Source organism: Convolutriloba macropyga, chromosome 9, assembly GCF_964194025.1.
Source record: "Convolutriloba macropyga chromosome 9, txConMacr16.3, whole genome shotgun sequence".
Lineage (NCBI taxonomy): Eukaryota > Metazoa > Xenacoelomorpha > Acoela > Convolutidae > Convolutriloba > Convolutriloba macropyga.
This window is the reverse complement of record NC_134476.1, coordinates 18,272,989-18,290,443: the sequence shown is the minus strand read 5'-3', so window position 1 is coordinate 18,290,443 and position 17,455 is coordinate 18,272,989. Positions and strand designations below refer to the sequence as shown.

General features: G+C 35.4%; 1 protein-coding gene across 1 annotated transcript; it reads right to left on the bottom strand.

Moving 5' to 3' along the window:
• Window positions 1-10,543: 10,543 nt before the first annotated feature.
• Window positions 10,544-17,206, bottom strand: LOC142346100 (retinaldehyde-binding protein 1-like). Its single transcript, XM_075398604.1, has 4 exons — window positions 15,824-17,206; window positions 15,075-15,273; window positions 11,205-11,362; window positions 10,544-10,823 (listed from the first exon to the last, which is right to left on the bottom strand). The coding sequence occupies exons 1-4, from the start codon at window positions 16,063-16,065 to the stop codon at window positions 10,640-10,642; spliced, it is 783 nt and encodes a 260-aa protein (XP_075254719.1). The 5' UTR covers window positions 16,066-17,206; the 3' UTR covers window positions 10,544-10,639.
• Between the last annotated feature and the right edge of the window lie 249 nt (window positions 17,207-17,455).

Here is a 17,455-nt window from a genome sequence, read left to right as displayed (position 1 = left end):
ATTATTATTATTATTATTGTTATTATTTTTATTATTTTTATTAATATTATTATTATTATTATTATTATTAATATTATTAAAATTACTATCATTATTATTATTATTATTATTATTATTATTTTCAGATTTTTGCAAAACTATCCTGCAAAGTTTGATTTTTTGAACATTTGTGCTTGAGTGGGAATAAAATTCAAGAATTTCGCTTTTCAATAAATATTATTAACAGTTGAAAATCTATAAAGATTAACAGTTGAAAATCTGTTAATCAACTAATTGTTTTATACATAAGAACAATTTATTATTATTATTATTATTATTATTATTATTATTATTATTATTATTATTATTATTATTATTAATATTATTATTATTATTATTATTATTATTATTATTATTATTATTATTACTATTAATATTATTAAAATTATTATTATCATTATTATTATTTTCAGATTTTTGCAAAACTATCCTGCAAAGTTTGATTTTGTGAACATTTGTGCTTGAGTGGGAATAAAATTCAAGAATTTCGCTTTTCAATAAATATTATTTTGTTGAAGAAGCCTATTTATTGCTTCGTTTTTTTCGTAAAAACTTTACCCTCGCTCAGAGTGGTTATAAGAACCCTTGTAAACATTGATCGCAAAGAACTTGACTGACCAAGTAAAAAAAACAGCCAAAAACTTATTTCTCGGGTGATTTTTCAGATCTATTCTGTTTCCTTTTCCCCAGCTTGGTGGGCATTGAACTTTTAGGCGCCCATGCGCGCGTGCTTTTTTTAATCTATTAAAATGCTATATAAAAACATAATTGTAATTGGGAGCATAAAAACACTGGGGAAACAGATTATATTCAGGTTTTGTTGTTTATTTGTACCAATTTACTCATATTTCAAAATTTTTTACTCATATCTGTTTTGGCCGAAAAAAACCAATTCGGAATACAGTTTCGGCAAACAAAATACATTATACATTAAAGGAACCAAAGTAAAAAAACATTTAATCTTGTGGCAATTAGGCGACAGACATTGTGGAATTAGACAAAAAATGTTCATCGATTACTTTTGCTACCTTATCTGCCTGGATTGGTGAAACGTGGTAAGTGATTCCTTTACCTAATCTATTGCTGATGACTAATATATATTAAGTTAGTTCACGTTGCCTCACGCGTTGCAAACACCATCTCGATTTCCATTGATTTTATGTTCCCGCGTTTTGGAAACATTTGCGCATTTTTGAGCTATAAAGCAGTTGGAACTCTTCCGTTTATGCCTCCAGCCTAGTAGGTGCATAGCATTTGAACCCTCCAGACGCATGTGCTCTGTATCTGAGGAAAGCATAACCTAATGGGGGAGACATAATGGAAAAATATCCAACTAGTTTCATTCTCTTCTTTTCAATGTTTTGAATGAACTGCTTAAATGAACTCCGTTTTGCCATGCATTCTGTTTACATAGTGAGCATGTATTAGTTGGTCGCCTGCTGTACTTCAAATAGTGAATCTATTCTGTTTTGCTCCACCCCCCCCCCCCCCCAGTTTTTCAAGCTCCCAGTTACAAATTATATGTTGTTATACAGCATGTTACTATGTAAAAAAATAGGACGAGCGCACTGGGGGGGGGGGGGGTAAAGCCGACTAAGCGCGGGCGAACAATAGATCGCAAATGGTAACTAAGCTCAGTAGATTTTTTTTCAGTTGCTAAATACATTTTTTTTGAGTGAAGTTTATCATAGCGCAGTCGAAAGTCCTAATTGATTCTTGCCCCGCTAGCTTACTTTAAATGCACTGCAAGGAGTGGACTGGCCTATCAAACCACATGCAAGGGTATTTTTAGAATGCTAATCTGCAATGGAAAGAGAAAGTATCGCACCGCGCAACTACAGATAAACAGAAATTACCCGGAGTATTGTTTACCTGGCTGTAAAATGTCCGATAATTTTAATGGATAACAATTTTTCCTCTTCACTTTAGAATTGGTCATATTTTGGTGCAGAACAGAGATTTGTTGATTCATTTTTCGTCAACTGTATCAAAGATAAAACCTGACAATTTAAAAGTTTTTTGGTACCCGCATTTTTATCCATTCTCGAGATTTTATTATAAATACTTATATACCAATTATTTAGGGCTGCGTTTGTGTAGCAAAGAGTTAGTTAGGGCGCGGCACTACAAGTTTCAATTTCTAAGCATCATTTAAACATTCCTATATTAGGAGTTTCCAAATACTGAGTTTCTAAATAAATTTGCTTGCTCTCTGCCTTTATTCTGTATAAGAGTTTTATACTCATCTCACTGAATTCAATTGGATCAGAACACTAGAATTGGACAAAATGTAACGAAAAATGCGTTAACGCAACAGGTTTACAAAGCATACAACGCCCTCACTAATTTAGTGACTTCAATCAACTCGCAATCAGATCACAATCCAGGAAACTTACATCATTGCTCAATAAGTTATTCATCAAGGATTTTCTGTCATCAGTATCAAAATTTGTTGTTTTTAATGAGTTGAAGTTCTGTGTTCTTTACGCAGAACAATGTCGAGAGATGAGATCTTGTGTACCTTGTCAAGTTCGAGTGTTTCCGTTAAGACGAGCGCGTGGTGATCCAGAACAAATTATAAAGCAGTCTTAGAATCGATGCAAGCAATCCACCCAACCAGAGGGGAAATTTTAGCTATCGCAATGTATATATTGGCCATACATACGTGGTGTTCTGACGAAGCCAGTAGAATTCAAACATTTTAAGCTATTGGCTAGAAATAAAAACGGACAGTGCCATCGATACAATGGCAACGTCGTAAAATCTTAGTGGAACAAGTCAGGAAAACGAAAAACAATTCCTTGATACAATATTTTATGAAGAACGGGCTTAGATTGAGTTTTTAGCATCAGCAGAGCACTTTCCGAAGAGTCATTCTTTGACAATTTGGAACAAAATCAGTGCGCAAATTGTAACAAAACTTTTTCGAAAATATATACAAACATGAAACTGCCTGCTGCAACTAATGCTAATTAATTGCCTACCGCATTGTCAATTGTACAGTCAAAACATGGCCCAACTCTTTCACAATAAAGGCATGACCGAACCGCATTCCGTGTACAAAACAGCAGTATGTCCAAAATTAAGACACAGAGGAAAGTTCTGCGTGAACAAGGGCGTATATTCAACGGTGGCCTCTTCACTAAAGAATAAAAGACAAAAAACTGGTACAACTTGCGCAAAAAATGAAGAGGAAAAGAGTTGGGTATAAAGAAGACCCGGTTTTGCTGCGAGGATTATACAACAGTTCGCAAACCAAGAACATCGAATTGCATCCAGCGACCAAACTACGACAGCCCGATCCGCCATCAATTTACTGTTCCAAACGCGAACGGAACAAATGCAACGTGCAAGAACTGGCAATTGTTTTTTTCAAAAAGATGGAGCATCGCACGCAGCTGTTACGAATACGAGTTAGACATCTCATATGGGGCTTCTGACGAGAAATCTTTGAAATGAGGGCCAGTTGAAATTTCGGCAACGGTAGCGTCAAATTTATTGGTGGAAGTAACTCAGCTTTTCATTTTTATATAACTCCCAAGGGGATTCAGTCCGCAAGATCCAGCATCTATTTTCGCGGATGCTTATCAATATTGGCGCTACTTCTGCGTGACCACGAACTCCAAAATAGTATTATTTCAGGAATCGACATTGCATCCGCCCTAACAGAGATTAGTGGGACTCAAAAAACAGTGATGACGATCAAGATTACGTGCAAGAGCGTGAAATAAACTTTGAAAAGAAATGAAATTTTTAAAAATGAATTTTTAATTGGGAAATTGAGGTTAAAAGGGATAAATATATATGAGACAAATGTCCCCTCGCAAGTACAATAAACATTGTATGTTTTTATTAGTAGAATGTATCTTGATATGTTGTACTTATAAAAAGATACATTGCTTATTGTCGTTCCGGGCCCAATGGTTTTCAACATTTCAATATCACAACTTTAAACAATTTTTTGAATTTTTTAAAAATATTTTTCTTTGGTTCAGTTTTTCTTGCTCAGGAGCCAGATAACTTCCTGTAGGGTTTGATAGTATGGTCCAGAGTGGTTGCTTGGGGTAATGGAACGGTTTTCAACGGATGGTTGTATTTTTCTTTAGTTTGATTATTTTAGTTTCTCAAATTTTGAGAACATTTTCCTCTTGGCTGGCATTGTTCAATTATTCTGCAAAATTGAATTGTCAGGCACAGCAATTCTTGCTTTTCATTAATTGCGTTAGATATTATGTCAAGACTTGTCCTGCTACGTTTTGTTTTTAAAAATTCAGCTATATCTTTTCTAATATTTTGGGAGTTTTTGAGCAGTTTTCTTGTTTTAAACTAAGCTTTTTTGATCAATTTTTGTCCAATTAGTTGGTCTCTTTTTACTGCAAAAGCGAGGCAGCAAGCTTAGCTACAAAGTCATTTGGCCATATTTTCCGTTTAAGCAGTAATAAAGAATAACTCCAGACTGGATTCCCTATGCTAGTGCATGGGCTGGCAGATCTCGAAATGCACTTAGCGGCTACACACAATGAAGTTCGTGTAATTTTATCTGAAACAAACACATTACCTGAAAATTACCCGAAAAACAACGGGTCACCACCTGAAAGTTTACCTGAATTCACTTGAAAATTAAGTTAAGGTCAATTTACCTGAAGTTACAGGAGAAAGTTGCAACATTGCGCTTAAAATTCAACATAAAATATCTGATAAAATAGCTGAATATCATTTTTAAAATACCTTAATTGTTCAGGTAAATTTCAAGTAAAAACTAATAAACTTAAGGTAAAATAACCGTATGTTAAATTTTGTTAAAGCGAATTTCAGGCGGTTTTAAATATTTCAGATAAAATTACCTGAAAAGTTAAGGTAAACCTCGTCAACACAGGAAGAAGGCCAAAAAGTCTTGCTTGTTCAGGAACGTGTTTATGAGTTTCTCTGATTACTTGAAAGGGTGCTTTATTGAGGGAAGGAGTTCCATCATTAATACCCACGAAGGTGCGGGACCAAACCAAAAGGCCTAGACGTCAAAGAAAAGAAAAGGTCCCAAAACGCTCCGACATAAAGAAAGAATGAACCAAGAAAAGAGGAGGATGGAAGCTGCCACAACAGAGATATTTTTGGTGATGAATGACCAACAGAAACGAATTCAAGAACTCTATGAAACAATGTTTGTTTATTTCGCAAAATCCTGAAAAGAGCATTTTCAAAAAAAATAATGATGAAAAGGGCAATCATTACAATCTGATTAACTATTAGCCCTCCCCTCTTTTAGATCATTTGATATTTTTAGTGGGGTATTAGGTCAATTAATTGCAATTAAAGAGAGCAGGGGAAAAATGAGTTTAAAACAGTTTTCTAAGAAATGATAACGGAATAATACTGAATTAGAAATAAAAAGACTGCAGTTTTACCGAATGACTTAATTTTGAGTTTTGTAATTGCAATGGAGGTTTCTTTGCAGTTTTTTTGCTCATTGTACTTTGAAAAACAATAATGTGTTGATTTTCTATCGAAAGCATCTTTGATGCTTTCCACCCTTACTTCTTTGCAGACTATTACAAAAGACAACTTTGACTTCGATTCCATAGCATCAGATTTCTCCTTACTCCCGACAAACTTGTTTCTGGCGGTCATGGCATATGGATTGTTAATTTTACTAAAATTTCAATTATGTACTACAGAAAAATATAAAAAAGTTAAGGTAGTTTAAGGTAATTTTGTCTTAACAAGAAAAAGATAAATTTTTATTTTAGTTTAAGTTAAGTTGAAGTTAAGGTAAACTTTACCTTAAGTTTGTATCAGATTAATTTGTGCTGCCCAATGGCGTCACCAAACCTAGTTGCGTCGTGCATTGGAGTGACTGACTGGACTTTAAATTCAATAATTGAAGCGGCACTGATAATTGATGTAATTGTTTCTATATATAAAATTCGAATTGCTTCTTTTTAAAGTACTTTTTTTGTGTCTTTTGAGCTTCTCAACTAATATAAAATATCTGTCTGCAAACAAAGAAGCTCATCTCAACATTACTTACATTACTTAGACATTGGCGGAGAGTTTTGTTATCAACTATAATTGGGTCGGAAATCAAGCGCTATATCTCTTCCTGCTCAAACTAACTCCGTTACAGAAGTCTACCAATTGTCAAGGAAGGCTTGTCTGGAGGAAATGGCGGAAAGCGTTGAATGCGGTGTGAAGATTTGGACCTCTAAACTGCAAAAAAATGGAGTTCTTAAAACAGTGATAAAAGGGTAAATTCTTCTCTCTCAAGGAAGTATCTATGTGAAAAAAATAACAACTCAAAAAGTAGTACCTCCTCAACACTCGCTGGAGTACTTCAGGGCAGTGGGATTGCACCTACATTCTTTTTTGTTTATGTCAGTGGAATTCTTGACTAAACGGCACCAATTTGTCAATTTGCTGATAATTATGCCCTTAACTACATGTCGCGGTCTTCTAGATTAATACAGGAGAAATTTCGATACTCACTAGACAAATCGATCGAAAAATGAAAACAATACTGAAGAGAAGAATAAATCGCAGTAAAACAAAGTACATATGTTGCAAAAATTCCCAAAAGATAAACTCTAGTCGAAATCTTTTCATTAAAGAGAAAAAAACTGAACAAGCAATGTCATTATAATTCAAGTGCGTAACCTTTAACCCTCATCTAAAATGAAATAAACATAGCAAAAATGTTGGGAAGAGCACACCGCAGATTCTATCAGCCGTGGCAGCTGAGTAAAATAAGCACAATTGAAACGAGTTAAACTTTTCTTGTATACATCCTTGGTTCGCTATCTATTTCTGTATACGAATGCTTGCTGGATTGACCAATCTAATATAGTTATAAACAATACACAACTAACGCGAAATCGTGTGTTAAATATTTGCATGAGAAAACCCCGCTGGGAAAGAGCCAATTAATCCCTTAAGCTAGCATACCTGCTAAAAAGGATATTCAGATCAGACGAGCAAACGATAACCAAATGCCCGAAAAAAGTAGAAATCGAGTCGATACTTGAACCCATCAAGACAAATACAAAGTCCAAAAAACGGCTGGTAAAGCAGAATGAATCATTGTCTAAGGTAAACAAAAATTCACCGTGCCTTTTTTAAACACCCCGACTGAAAGCTTTGACTAAACGTGAATTCGCAGAGCAGCCAACTTAGCAAACGCAAGTTTTTCTCAACAGAACGGTTATTTAAATCTCGCCAACAAATCTCATGTGTTCACAGCCGAAGACAAAAATTGCAATTGAAGCCACGAATGCTCAAACAATCTAATCAGAAGTGGTCAAGCAATTGACGCCATTGAACTACTACTTGGTGTTCGGAGATCAGGAGAATTTTCTCTGTCTTTTATAGCAAATGGTATTTATCACTCAACAGCGTCTCCAGATGATGTAAGAGGAGAAATTGAGCCCTGCAACAAAATGGTACCTGCTTTCAAAATCATAGATTCGCAATTAGGAGACCCAGAATATCCTTCAAATCATTAGGGATCGGACCTTGGATCAAGAAGATCATTTGGTTCTTTAGGAATCCAAGTTTTCCTTCGTTTTTGCGGATTCAAAATTGGCACCTGACGCTTCTCCATTTAATAGGATTGAGCCATGCCATCCATGAACAACCTCCAAAAGCATGGTAACTTGTCACGGACATTTGAATATGGATCCTTCGGCCGGTCCTTGAATAGCACCAGTGGAAACACCTGAACTATGAACTAGGTTGTTATCAAAATTGTGCTCCGAAGGAATGCGTGTAATTGTCGCTTTCAAAGCACTCAATTTGAAGCAAAGTTACTGCTCAATTGAAGCTCAGTCAGATTCCGGCTAACTACACCTCCATGGCACTATTGCTCATAATGACTTTTAATTAAATCTTTTCAGAGGTGCATATATAATTGCTAATGAAATAGTGAAAAACAGGGGAAAAAGACACGAAAAGAACAAAGGTTTTTGACAAAATCGTTAGAAATGATGTTATTGCTAATTGGGGATACAAGACAAGATGGTAGCAGACAAGGAACTGTAGAAACATCCCCGGTTTTCGACGAAACCTTTTTCGACAGATACAAGATTAATCGGACAGCTATATAGTCAGCAGATTATCAAGCAAAAAAAATTGCGCTTCGTCAGTTAACATGGAAATGGCTCAGGAGCTCTGACACATTTAGAGCAGATACTGTATTAAGAGATGAAGTCACAGCGATAGCTTGTTAAGTCCTTCTCTGTCCACTAAGTTTAAGTCTGACTAAGGTGCTGCGTATATCTAAGACAACAAAAGAGTTTCTACTCGATCAACAAGCCGAGTACATTAGAAACGCCTTCCTTAACGCCTTCAGAACAAAACGATTAAAGCAGAAGATTTTGGTACGAATCTCAGCAATACCTTATACTCTTCTTATTGTTTTTTTTTCATTTGTTTGCATTTTCTATACCGTGCAACAACTTCATAACCAATGATTTTTTGCTAGCGGCTTGAGTAGTTAAATCCAAAAACTCAAACATTGTATCCTGTCTTTGTGTTACAGCAAAGCCGGCTGCTCTCTTAGAAAATTCGAGGAGGATTAGCTGGAAGGAAGAGACTCACAGTAAGAACAATTGCTTATGAAGCAAGTTATACAGCTTATATCAAATGGTAGTAAACTCACAATCATAATAATAAATAAGCCTCTATAGCATTTTTTAATAATTATCCTTCCAATTGATTAGATACATTTATAAACAAAACCATTTTACTTTTCTTATTCCACTGATTTCTTCATCAAGTTACAATCATTCAACCAACAACATCAATAAGTGCTAATTGGTGTTTGGTTTATTGGTTTTATGGTTTCATAGCTCTTTTTGTTGTCTTTTTTGAAGTTCTTCTTACCTTATTCTCTTTGTTTTTGTTACACTTTCTTTTTTTGCTTTTTAATGGGTGTAGTCAATAACAATATTAAAATAGAGAAAACCCCCACCTATCACTCGTTATAATTGAGTTCCACAAAATCTAACCCTCATCAATATATCAGAGACCTTCAATTTTATTAACATATTTTTGGGCCGAATACAACGACCTCTACAGCAGTTGTCGTTTCACCTGATCAAACAGGGCGCAGTGATTCAATCCCTACCAGACGCCAAAACTTTCTGTTTCCTTTCCTCATGACAATCACGATTTAATTTCTATCTTCATAAAAATAGTTCCCGTCATTAATACACCAATTTTCAATGCCGTGGTCTCCTAATCTTAACAAGCTGGCGCAGTGGTTCGCATCCCGTAAGGCATGTCTTTTTTCATCCGATTTATCAACTCATTACTCTAGCCTTCTTAAACATACACTTCTTATCTTTAAAACGTCGAATCGTAGAGCAGCGGTCTTTTCATTTGCTTGAAACCGGGCGCAGTGGTTCAAGCCTCACAGGGCGCGAGTCTTTCTGTTCGTTTCTCCTTTATGAAGTCATTCTGCTTTTTACGTTTTACTTTCTTCCTTCCTTCCTTAAAGATAATTAATGAAATTTTTCATGGTTCAATTCTGACATTTGGTATCTTACCTCTCATAGAATTACAACAATCCACTCTTTATCTACGAGGAGGCTTGTCAAGAACACCATGTAAAAGAAACAATAAAAGAGCCGGCAAAAGCCCTTCGCGGCGCTTGAAGCGGTTCTCAACAACGAGTACAGTCAGTTGGCGTAATTAAACTCTTGAAATAAGAACTGCAGAAACTTTTTAATTTGTACTTTCTATATCAAATCATACCTGCTATTCTTTTAATTAATGAAATCTTCTAATTTGATTTTACCTGGTTGTGCATACATTAATAATATAGTCAAAAATCCCATAATTAATTTTTTTTCTGGAGATTGGTTTTTTGTGTCTTGACCTCTTGGTTCGTTTCAGACTTTCTGGACTGTAGAAAGTTCTGATCATACAGCATAAGCTTTGTTCAGATTGTCCAGACCACAACCCCTTACTAAAGACTGCTCTGATCAGACCGTGCAGAGTATGGAAAGGGCCCGGATCACACTTTCCAGAACACGAGTGGTCTTATCAGTACCCTTTCCAGACGTGATCAGCAAGTTGCCGAACGTCTAGTCTCCGAAAAAGTTGCATTGTTTAGCCGTCGGAGAGAATCCCTGTGAGAATTTGAGTTTTTGGGTTGATGTGCAAACAATACCATTTTATAGGTTAATGTTTCGCATTACCTAATTGAAGTGTTTCGTTCGTCAAAAAATAATGCTTTTAAGTGTGATGAACTAGAATCGCTTGTAAAAAGTAATGAGAGCTATTCTTCTGAACAGAAAACATAATGCCAATTGTCGCCGCAGCATCAATGATTTGACTTTTCTGGGTACCCGCAGTGTGGTACCCATTTGAAATCTGGAGAACCAGTGCGAAATCAGTGTACGGGACCCAGGTAGGCCTGACCAGAGCTGGCTCGGGTTGCGCACCTCAGCCTAACTTTCACTGCGCGAGACGCGCTCAATTTGCTCCGCTTTTGGATAGTTGTCAAAAGAAGCAGAAAATAAACTATTTTGTAAATAAAATACTCTAACAATGTTTCAGAACAATTCGTAATCAATTCACGGACAATTCATGCATTGATGACATTCTTTTATGAAGCAAACTCCAACAAGTTGTCTTCCACAATTTTGTTGGTACATTCGTACCAATTGTATACTGCCGATCCACCGTACTCCTCTGGGAGACTGGCCACAAACTCTGGTCCAAAAATCTCATCCAGCTCTCGTTTCTGACTGTCTCCGGGCTTCGGGTACGGTACGTTTTTAATCTCCTTGCTAGAAACAAGTTCAAATTCAGGGTGAGATCTGAATCAGCGTGCTTTGCGACTGCTTAGCCCGGGATTTAGATCGGGGTTTTTGTGAATTCTAATTTAAGCATACTCGTAAAAGGAAAAACGGGTGTTTTCATTAGAAAGATAGCGATCCTTTTCAAAATCCTGATGAAATGTTTTTTTTTCAATTGCGTAATCAAACACTTAGATATTCAATTTTGTTGCTTAATAACTAACGCGACTTCGATGACAGTTCAAATACATCGCATTACTGTCGTGTAACATCTGAATTACTTAGTATGGACAATATTTTATGGGAGGGAATAGGATTGTGATCTTCCATTACTTAGCTAAATATAGGGCATTAGCCAAGGCAGTTGTGTACCTGAATGAGACGAGGTTCATCATTGCAGTGATCATTGCTGGCATCATTGCATTTGCAATCAGCTGCATCCTGCACTGGGAGGACAGGTAAGACTGAGAGATGACCTTCAGTACCTTCACTGCAGGTCTCATCGCATTCAGTTGTTTCAGGAATACACTCTAATAATACAGCCAATTAATAATTTCACGAGTTGATCACACCATCTGCGCCGGAAAATGGAAAGCAGTTATGACTTTTTGCGTTGTTCGGTCCAAAATGTACCTACAGTTACTTTGCAATCTTTGCTTTGCTCAATTTGTTCCTTGAAGGTCCACAGTAAGAGTAATCAAGAATCAAATAAATTAAATATTCTGGTTGAGAAAAATCCTAATCCGTATCCGATACAAACCAAATTGTGCCTAAAGATGGCTAAAAGCTCAGTGTTCTATTTGGCAAAGTGTTCTAACAAAAGTGTTCTAATTGGTATGATTCGAATTATGAAAAGGTTATGCTTGAGCAATGAAAAAATATTTGCTCGGTCCGTAAAATAAAACTTAAGCGTGGCTTTCTGTAAGATTTTGTACCATCATAGCGTTGCGCATACATACACTATGGTAACAAAATGCTTCGTACAGAATGATTCTGCTTTCAAAGCATAATTCGAGCTTTGTTAGCATGATTTACGTTAAGGTTTGAGTAAAGGTGTGAAATTAAGTTTTAACAGAAGTTTCTTTCTCACTCTCTCCACAAACAGAAAAGATGGTTAAACCGATTTGTTCTTCAACTGTTTTGCCAAGTTATTATGCAACGAGATTTCATGGACAAAAATAAAAAACTCATCTTGAAATTCAAATCCAGTGCACAGCGTGCACGCATACGTTATCTGGAAAATAACAGTTTCGGGGCCCGAAAAATTAAGCGAAAGACCCCAAAAAATGTCAAAATTATGTGTCAATATTTTCACTCAGCCTTTAATTTACTGGCAAAATGTTGTTTTTAGTGATGAAACAAGGGTGCGCATCTCCAGCGACGGAATTATTCGAGTTTTTTGAAGAAATGGAACAAGATTTGTAATAACAAAAAAATGAGTTCGGACAAATTATCACTTATTTTTTGGGGTGCTATACAATTAAATGGACGGAAAATGCTTGTTAAGTGTCTAAACAGGCTAAAGGCTGCTGGTTACTTGGAAATGCATTTGCAGGTCAATATTTTTCAACAAGTTATTGCTTCTGTGCATAAATCGAAGATTATTGGCAATCTTTTCCAAGAGAAGGAGTGGAAGGTACTGGGATGGCCGACATATTGTCCAGATATGAATACAATCGATAATTAATTGGCAATTTTGAAGTAGCGACTACCAGAACAGACAGTTTTTTTGGGAAAATTTGGAAGAAGAAGTGTCTGAAGCTTCGAACAAAACAGACCTTGATGTCATTAGAAACGTGTATGAGAACTATGCAAACCGCAGGCCAAACGTTTAAAAAAATAAGGCGTAATGACACGTTTTTAGAGAATAAATTGGAACTCAAACTTGTCTATTTTTTGATTTTTATAATGTTCTTTAAAAAATCTTCAGGTGTACGTATCTTTTTGGTACCATAGTGTACTTACATCAAGTGACCGTCACGTTACTTTTTCGTGTTATCTCACATATAGAAAAGCAAACAAATAAGAAGCAATATTTCTCCGAAATTTTCGAATAATTTCCAGAAAACATACTTTTTAAACATTGAAGCGTTTTTAAAAAAAGAGCTAAAATCGATGCTTTTTATTTTGTGGAAATGGCTGCAGCAGCTGTTCATCAACTTGTAATGATTACCCCTAAAAAACCTGAACAAATGTAAGCGACCGGCGAGAAAAGAAGAAAGAGAAAAATGATACTTAAATTGCGTGCGAATAAAGCTCTGATCAAGCTATGTTCTAGCGTCTCACTAGAACCCATGTCCACCACCCAAGTGGGTCTGTTAAAAGGGGGTCGTGATGCGTGGATTTTCGCCTGAATGAGCCGTGTCCAAAGAGCTTTAAACTTATGAAGAACAGTCCTATATACCAAATCCCAAATTTTAATGGCAAACTTCATACAGCCATAAAACAAGAAACTTTATAGAGAAAAATATTAACATTTTGGTCAAGCGAATCGTCCAATTTTTAAAACAAAATTTTGAAGTCTTTCTTTGAGTTTTTTTTAGTGAAGCAAGTTTTTTTGTTAAAATTAAAAGCAAGATGAATACGAACTTACTCCATCTCCTAATTAATTTAAGGCAAATCTTCGACAACCGTCAAATTTCAACGAAGTCAAACTCCACTTACAAAATAAGGAAGAATGGTCTTGGAAATATGGAGGTTGTTTTCTTTTTCAATCCTAGTTTAGAATATTTACTCTTAAGTCGTATATGTCTGAGTAGCCAGCATTCCTTTTCTGTTCGTCCAGTCCCACGGACTCCATGACAAGTGTCAAATATTTTCACTCAGCCTTTATTTTACTGGCAAAATGTTGTTTTTAGTGATGAAACAAGGGTGCGCATCTCCAGCGACGGAATTGTTTGAGTTTTTTGAAGAAATGGAACTAGATTTGTAATAACAAAAAAATGATTTCTGACAAATTATCACTTTTTGGGGTGCTATACAATTAAATGGACGGAAAATGCTTGTTAAGTGTCTAAACTGGCTAAAGGCTGCTGGTTACTTGGAATAGCATTTGCAGGTCAATATTTTTACAACAAGATATTGCTTCTGTGCATAAATCGAAGATTATTGGCAATCTTTTCCAAGAGAAGGAGTGGAAGGTACTGGGATGGCCGACATATTGTCCAGATATGAATACAATCGATAATTAATTGGCAATTTTGAAGTAGCGACTACCAGAACACACAGTTTTTTTTGGGAAAATTTGGAAGAAGAAGTGTCTGAAGCTTCGAACAAAACAGACCTTGATGTCATTAGAAACCTGTATGAGAATTATGCAAATCGCAGGCCAAACGTTTAAAAAACAATAAGACGTAATGACACGTTTTTAGAGAATAAATTGGAACTCAAATTCGTCTATTATTTGATTTTTATAATGCTCTTTAAAAAATCTTTAGGTGTACGTATCTTTTTGGTACCATAGTGTACTTACATCAAGTGACCGTCACGTTATTTTTTCGTGTTATCTCACATATAGAAAAGCAAACAAATAAGAAGCAATATTTCTCCAAAATTTTCGAATAATTTCCAGAAAACATACTTTTTAAACATTGAAGCGTTTTTTTTAAAAAAAGAGCTAAAATCGATGCTTTTTATTTTCTGGAAATGGCTGCAGCAACTGTTCATCAACTTGTAAAGATTACCCCTAAAAAACTTAAACAAATGTAAGCGATTGGGCAGAAAAGAAGAAAGGGAAAAATGAGACTTAAATTGCGTGCGACTAAAGCTCTGATCAAGCTATGTTCTAGCGTCTCACTAGAACCCATGCCCAGCACCCATGTGGGTCTGTTAAAAGGGGGTCGTGATCCGTGGATTTCAGCCTGAATGAGCCGTGTCCAAAGAGCTTAAAACTTATGAAGAACAGTCCTATATACCAAATCCCAAATTTTAATGGCAAACTTCATACAGCCATAAAACAAGAAGTTTTATAGAGGGAAATATTAACAGTTTGGTCAAGCGAATCGTCCAATTTTTAAAACAAAAATTTGAAGTCTTTTTTTGAGTTTTTTCAGTGAAAAAAGTTTTTTTTTTAAATTAAAAGCAAGATGAATACGAACTTACTCCATCTCCTAATTAATTTAAGGCAAATCCTCGACAACCGTCAAATTTCAACGAAGTCAAACTCCACTTACAAAATAAGGAAGAATGATCTTGGAAATATGAAGGTTGTTTTCTTTTTCAATCCTAGTTTAGAATACTTACTCTTAAGTCGTATATGACTGAGTAGCCAGCATTCCTTTTCTGTTCGTCCAGTCCTACGGACTCCATGACAAGTGTCAAAAGTGCCGATATCTCATAGATGGAACAGTCCTCTGGACTCCAGGCACCCACTTTGAATATGATGACTGTCCCAATCTGGGACATCTGAGGTAGAATCATTACAGTTTTGGTCGAGATTCCTGACATGAGTTTTGTTGACAATCTTTATATTTATGAGATGAAATATAAGTTATTGAACGAAAACCTAAATTTGAATGCTCTTCGACGCTAAAACTTCAGAAGTCATAGATTTTTTTTTCAAATAAACCAGAAATAGAAAATACCGCTAATAAATAGTTCTTAGTTTCTTAGATAAATTAATTCAAGATTCCGTCCATATTCCTTTTTCATTTGCATTTCGGTTTGATTAATGGAATGTCACGGAGGACTTTTCGAGAAATTAGTTCTTTTCGAATATATATTATCAAGCTCTCGTTATTGACACACCTTTGAATTAATTTAGTTAACTTTCACAGTGGACGTGAACGGACGAAAGTCTGGACATACGCACTTTTGTCTTGGGCTGTCTGGATATACCTACTTTCGGTCTGAAGTAGAATCAGTCCGTCTGGCACCTACTTTCGGTCTGGCACCTCAACCTGGGAATCATTTCTTCAATGAAATCTTACATCTTAAAAATAATTCCTCTCAAACTAAGTTGATAAGGGGATAGTCAACAAAACTGCATTCCTTTAGTTAAGCTGTCCATTTTGTAATGTGTGAAAATCTTGTGACACAAAAGCCTATCTCTGAAATACTCCTGCACGAGCACGAAAGCCTTTTCCACATCAAAATTGGCTCTGTTGAGAAACATCTGCAGCAACTTAGAATCTTCAGTCGTTATGAATGTGTGTATGCAGAGGCCTTCGTCTTCCTTTATCCGGGTTATCAGTTGGGAAGTACATACCTGCGAACGAGTAAATTCGTCATCCATTTTTGGTAATATGGATTTCAGTCTTTTAGTCTTATCGCTACTCGTAAAACGAAAGTAATCAAGCTGAACAAAGGTCAATTGATTTGAACAAATCTGAACAAATTGCCCAATGCTTTAGTGCAAAATATTGAATATTTTTTCAATTTTTTTTCGGAAATTCTGAATAATTGTTTCGAAGTAGGTTGTCCTATATCTGAACTCGAGAAGTTCAACAATTACAATGACCTGACAGTCACGAATGGATCAAGGTGTCAAAATTTGTTTACAAACGGCGGAAACAATTGACAAATATTAATCATAATGTCAAAATAAGAAAGGTCAAGTGATTATATCAATGTGACCTCGCATTACTTGTGTAACTGATTATGTAACGGCCTTTCAGATCAAAATTATATAACTTTAAGTACGTCTTTAAGGAAAATCTAGAAGCTTGAATCATTGTAAGTGATATTTTTATATATGGTGTAATCAATGTCTGAGGGCACAAAATTTTAGTAAAGGTCGTCTGCTAATTTTCTTCCGATCAATTAGGGGTAAAATTTTACAGACAACAAAATTTGCAAACCAAAATGATAATAAAACAACAATGTTTTGTTTCCGAAACTGATTTGACCTCAATAGGAGGAGGAACTGTAATTGATTGAAAAGTGTTTATTTACTGATTAACAAAATAAACAAACAAAAGACGGTCAATCAATGACTGATGAGTAAATAAAAATCAACCAAAACACGATCTACAAGAGGTTACCGAAATTTGACGGTAAATATTAGCTAAATATTTATTTAAACTGGTTATGGCCGAACGTTATTCGACCCCAACAATTAAATGGCATTTATTTTTTTAGATGATCTAAATTGGTAAAATCAATCATTTGGTTTTTTTGTTTTCAGGTAGAATACTGATTGTAGTAAATTTACATAAGCAAGCATTGGAACTATAGAACGTCAGGTATATAAATGCTTTTAATGTAGCAAAGCTAGTTCAGCTACATTACAAGCTAGCTAAGCTAGCAATATTGATCAAACTTATATCTTCGTTAGAACGAACAATCAGAAAGTAATTTGGTTACGTAATAACAGACTTCAAATCAATATTAAAATTGACTCTTTGTCTCTGCAAACAAAAAACAATCCGATGGCGTTCTAGCTGTTCAGATGGTATATATTTTGTACAATTTTTGTTCCTTTAGCTCATGTAAAGAGGATAAAAATAGATGAAAGCCAACTTTAAAACGAATTGTATGGTCTTTCATCAAGGAAGTACTTTTTCCCTGATTGCGTTAGTATGTCCGCTGATTTTTCCATCTTTCAGTTCACAGCAACCAAATTTGGAGGAAAAAGTAATAAGATGCAAATACTTCAGTTGTTTTTATCCTTTGGCACTTAAAGC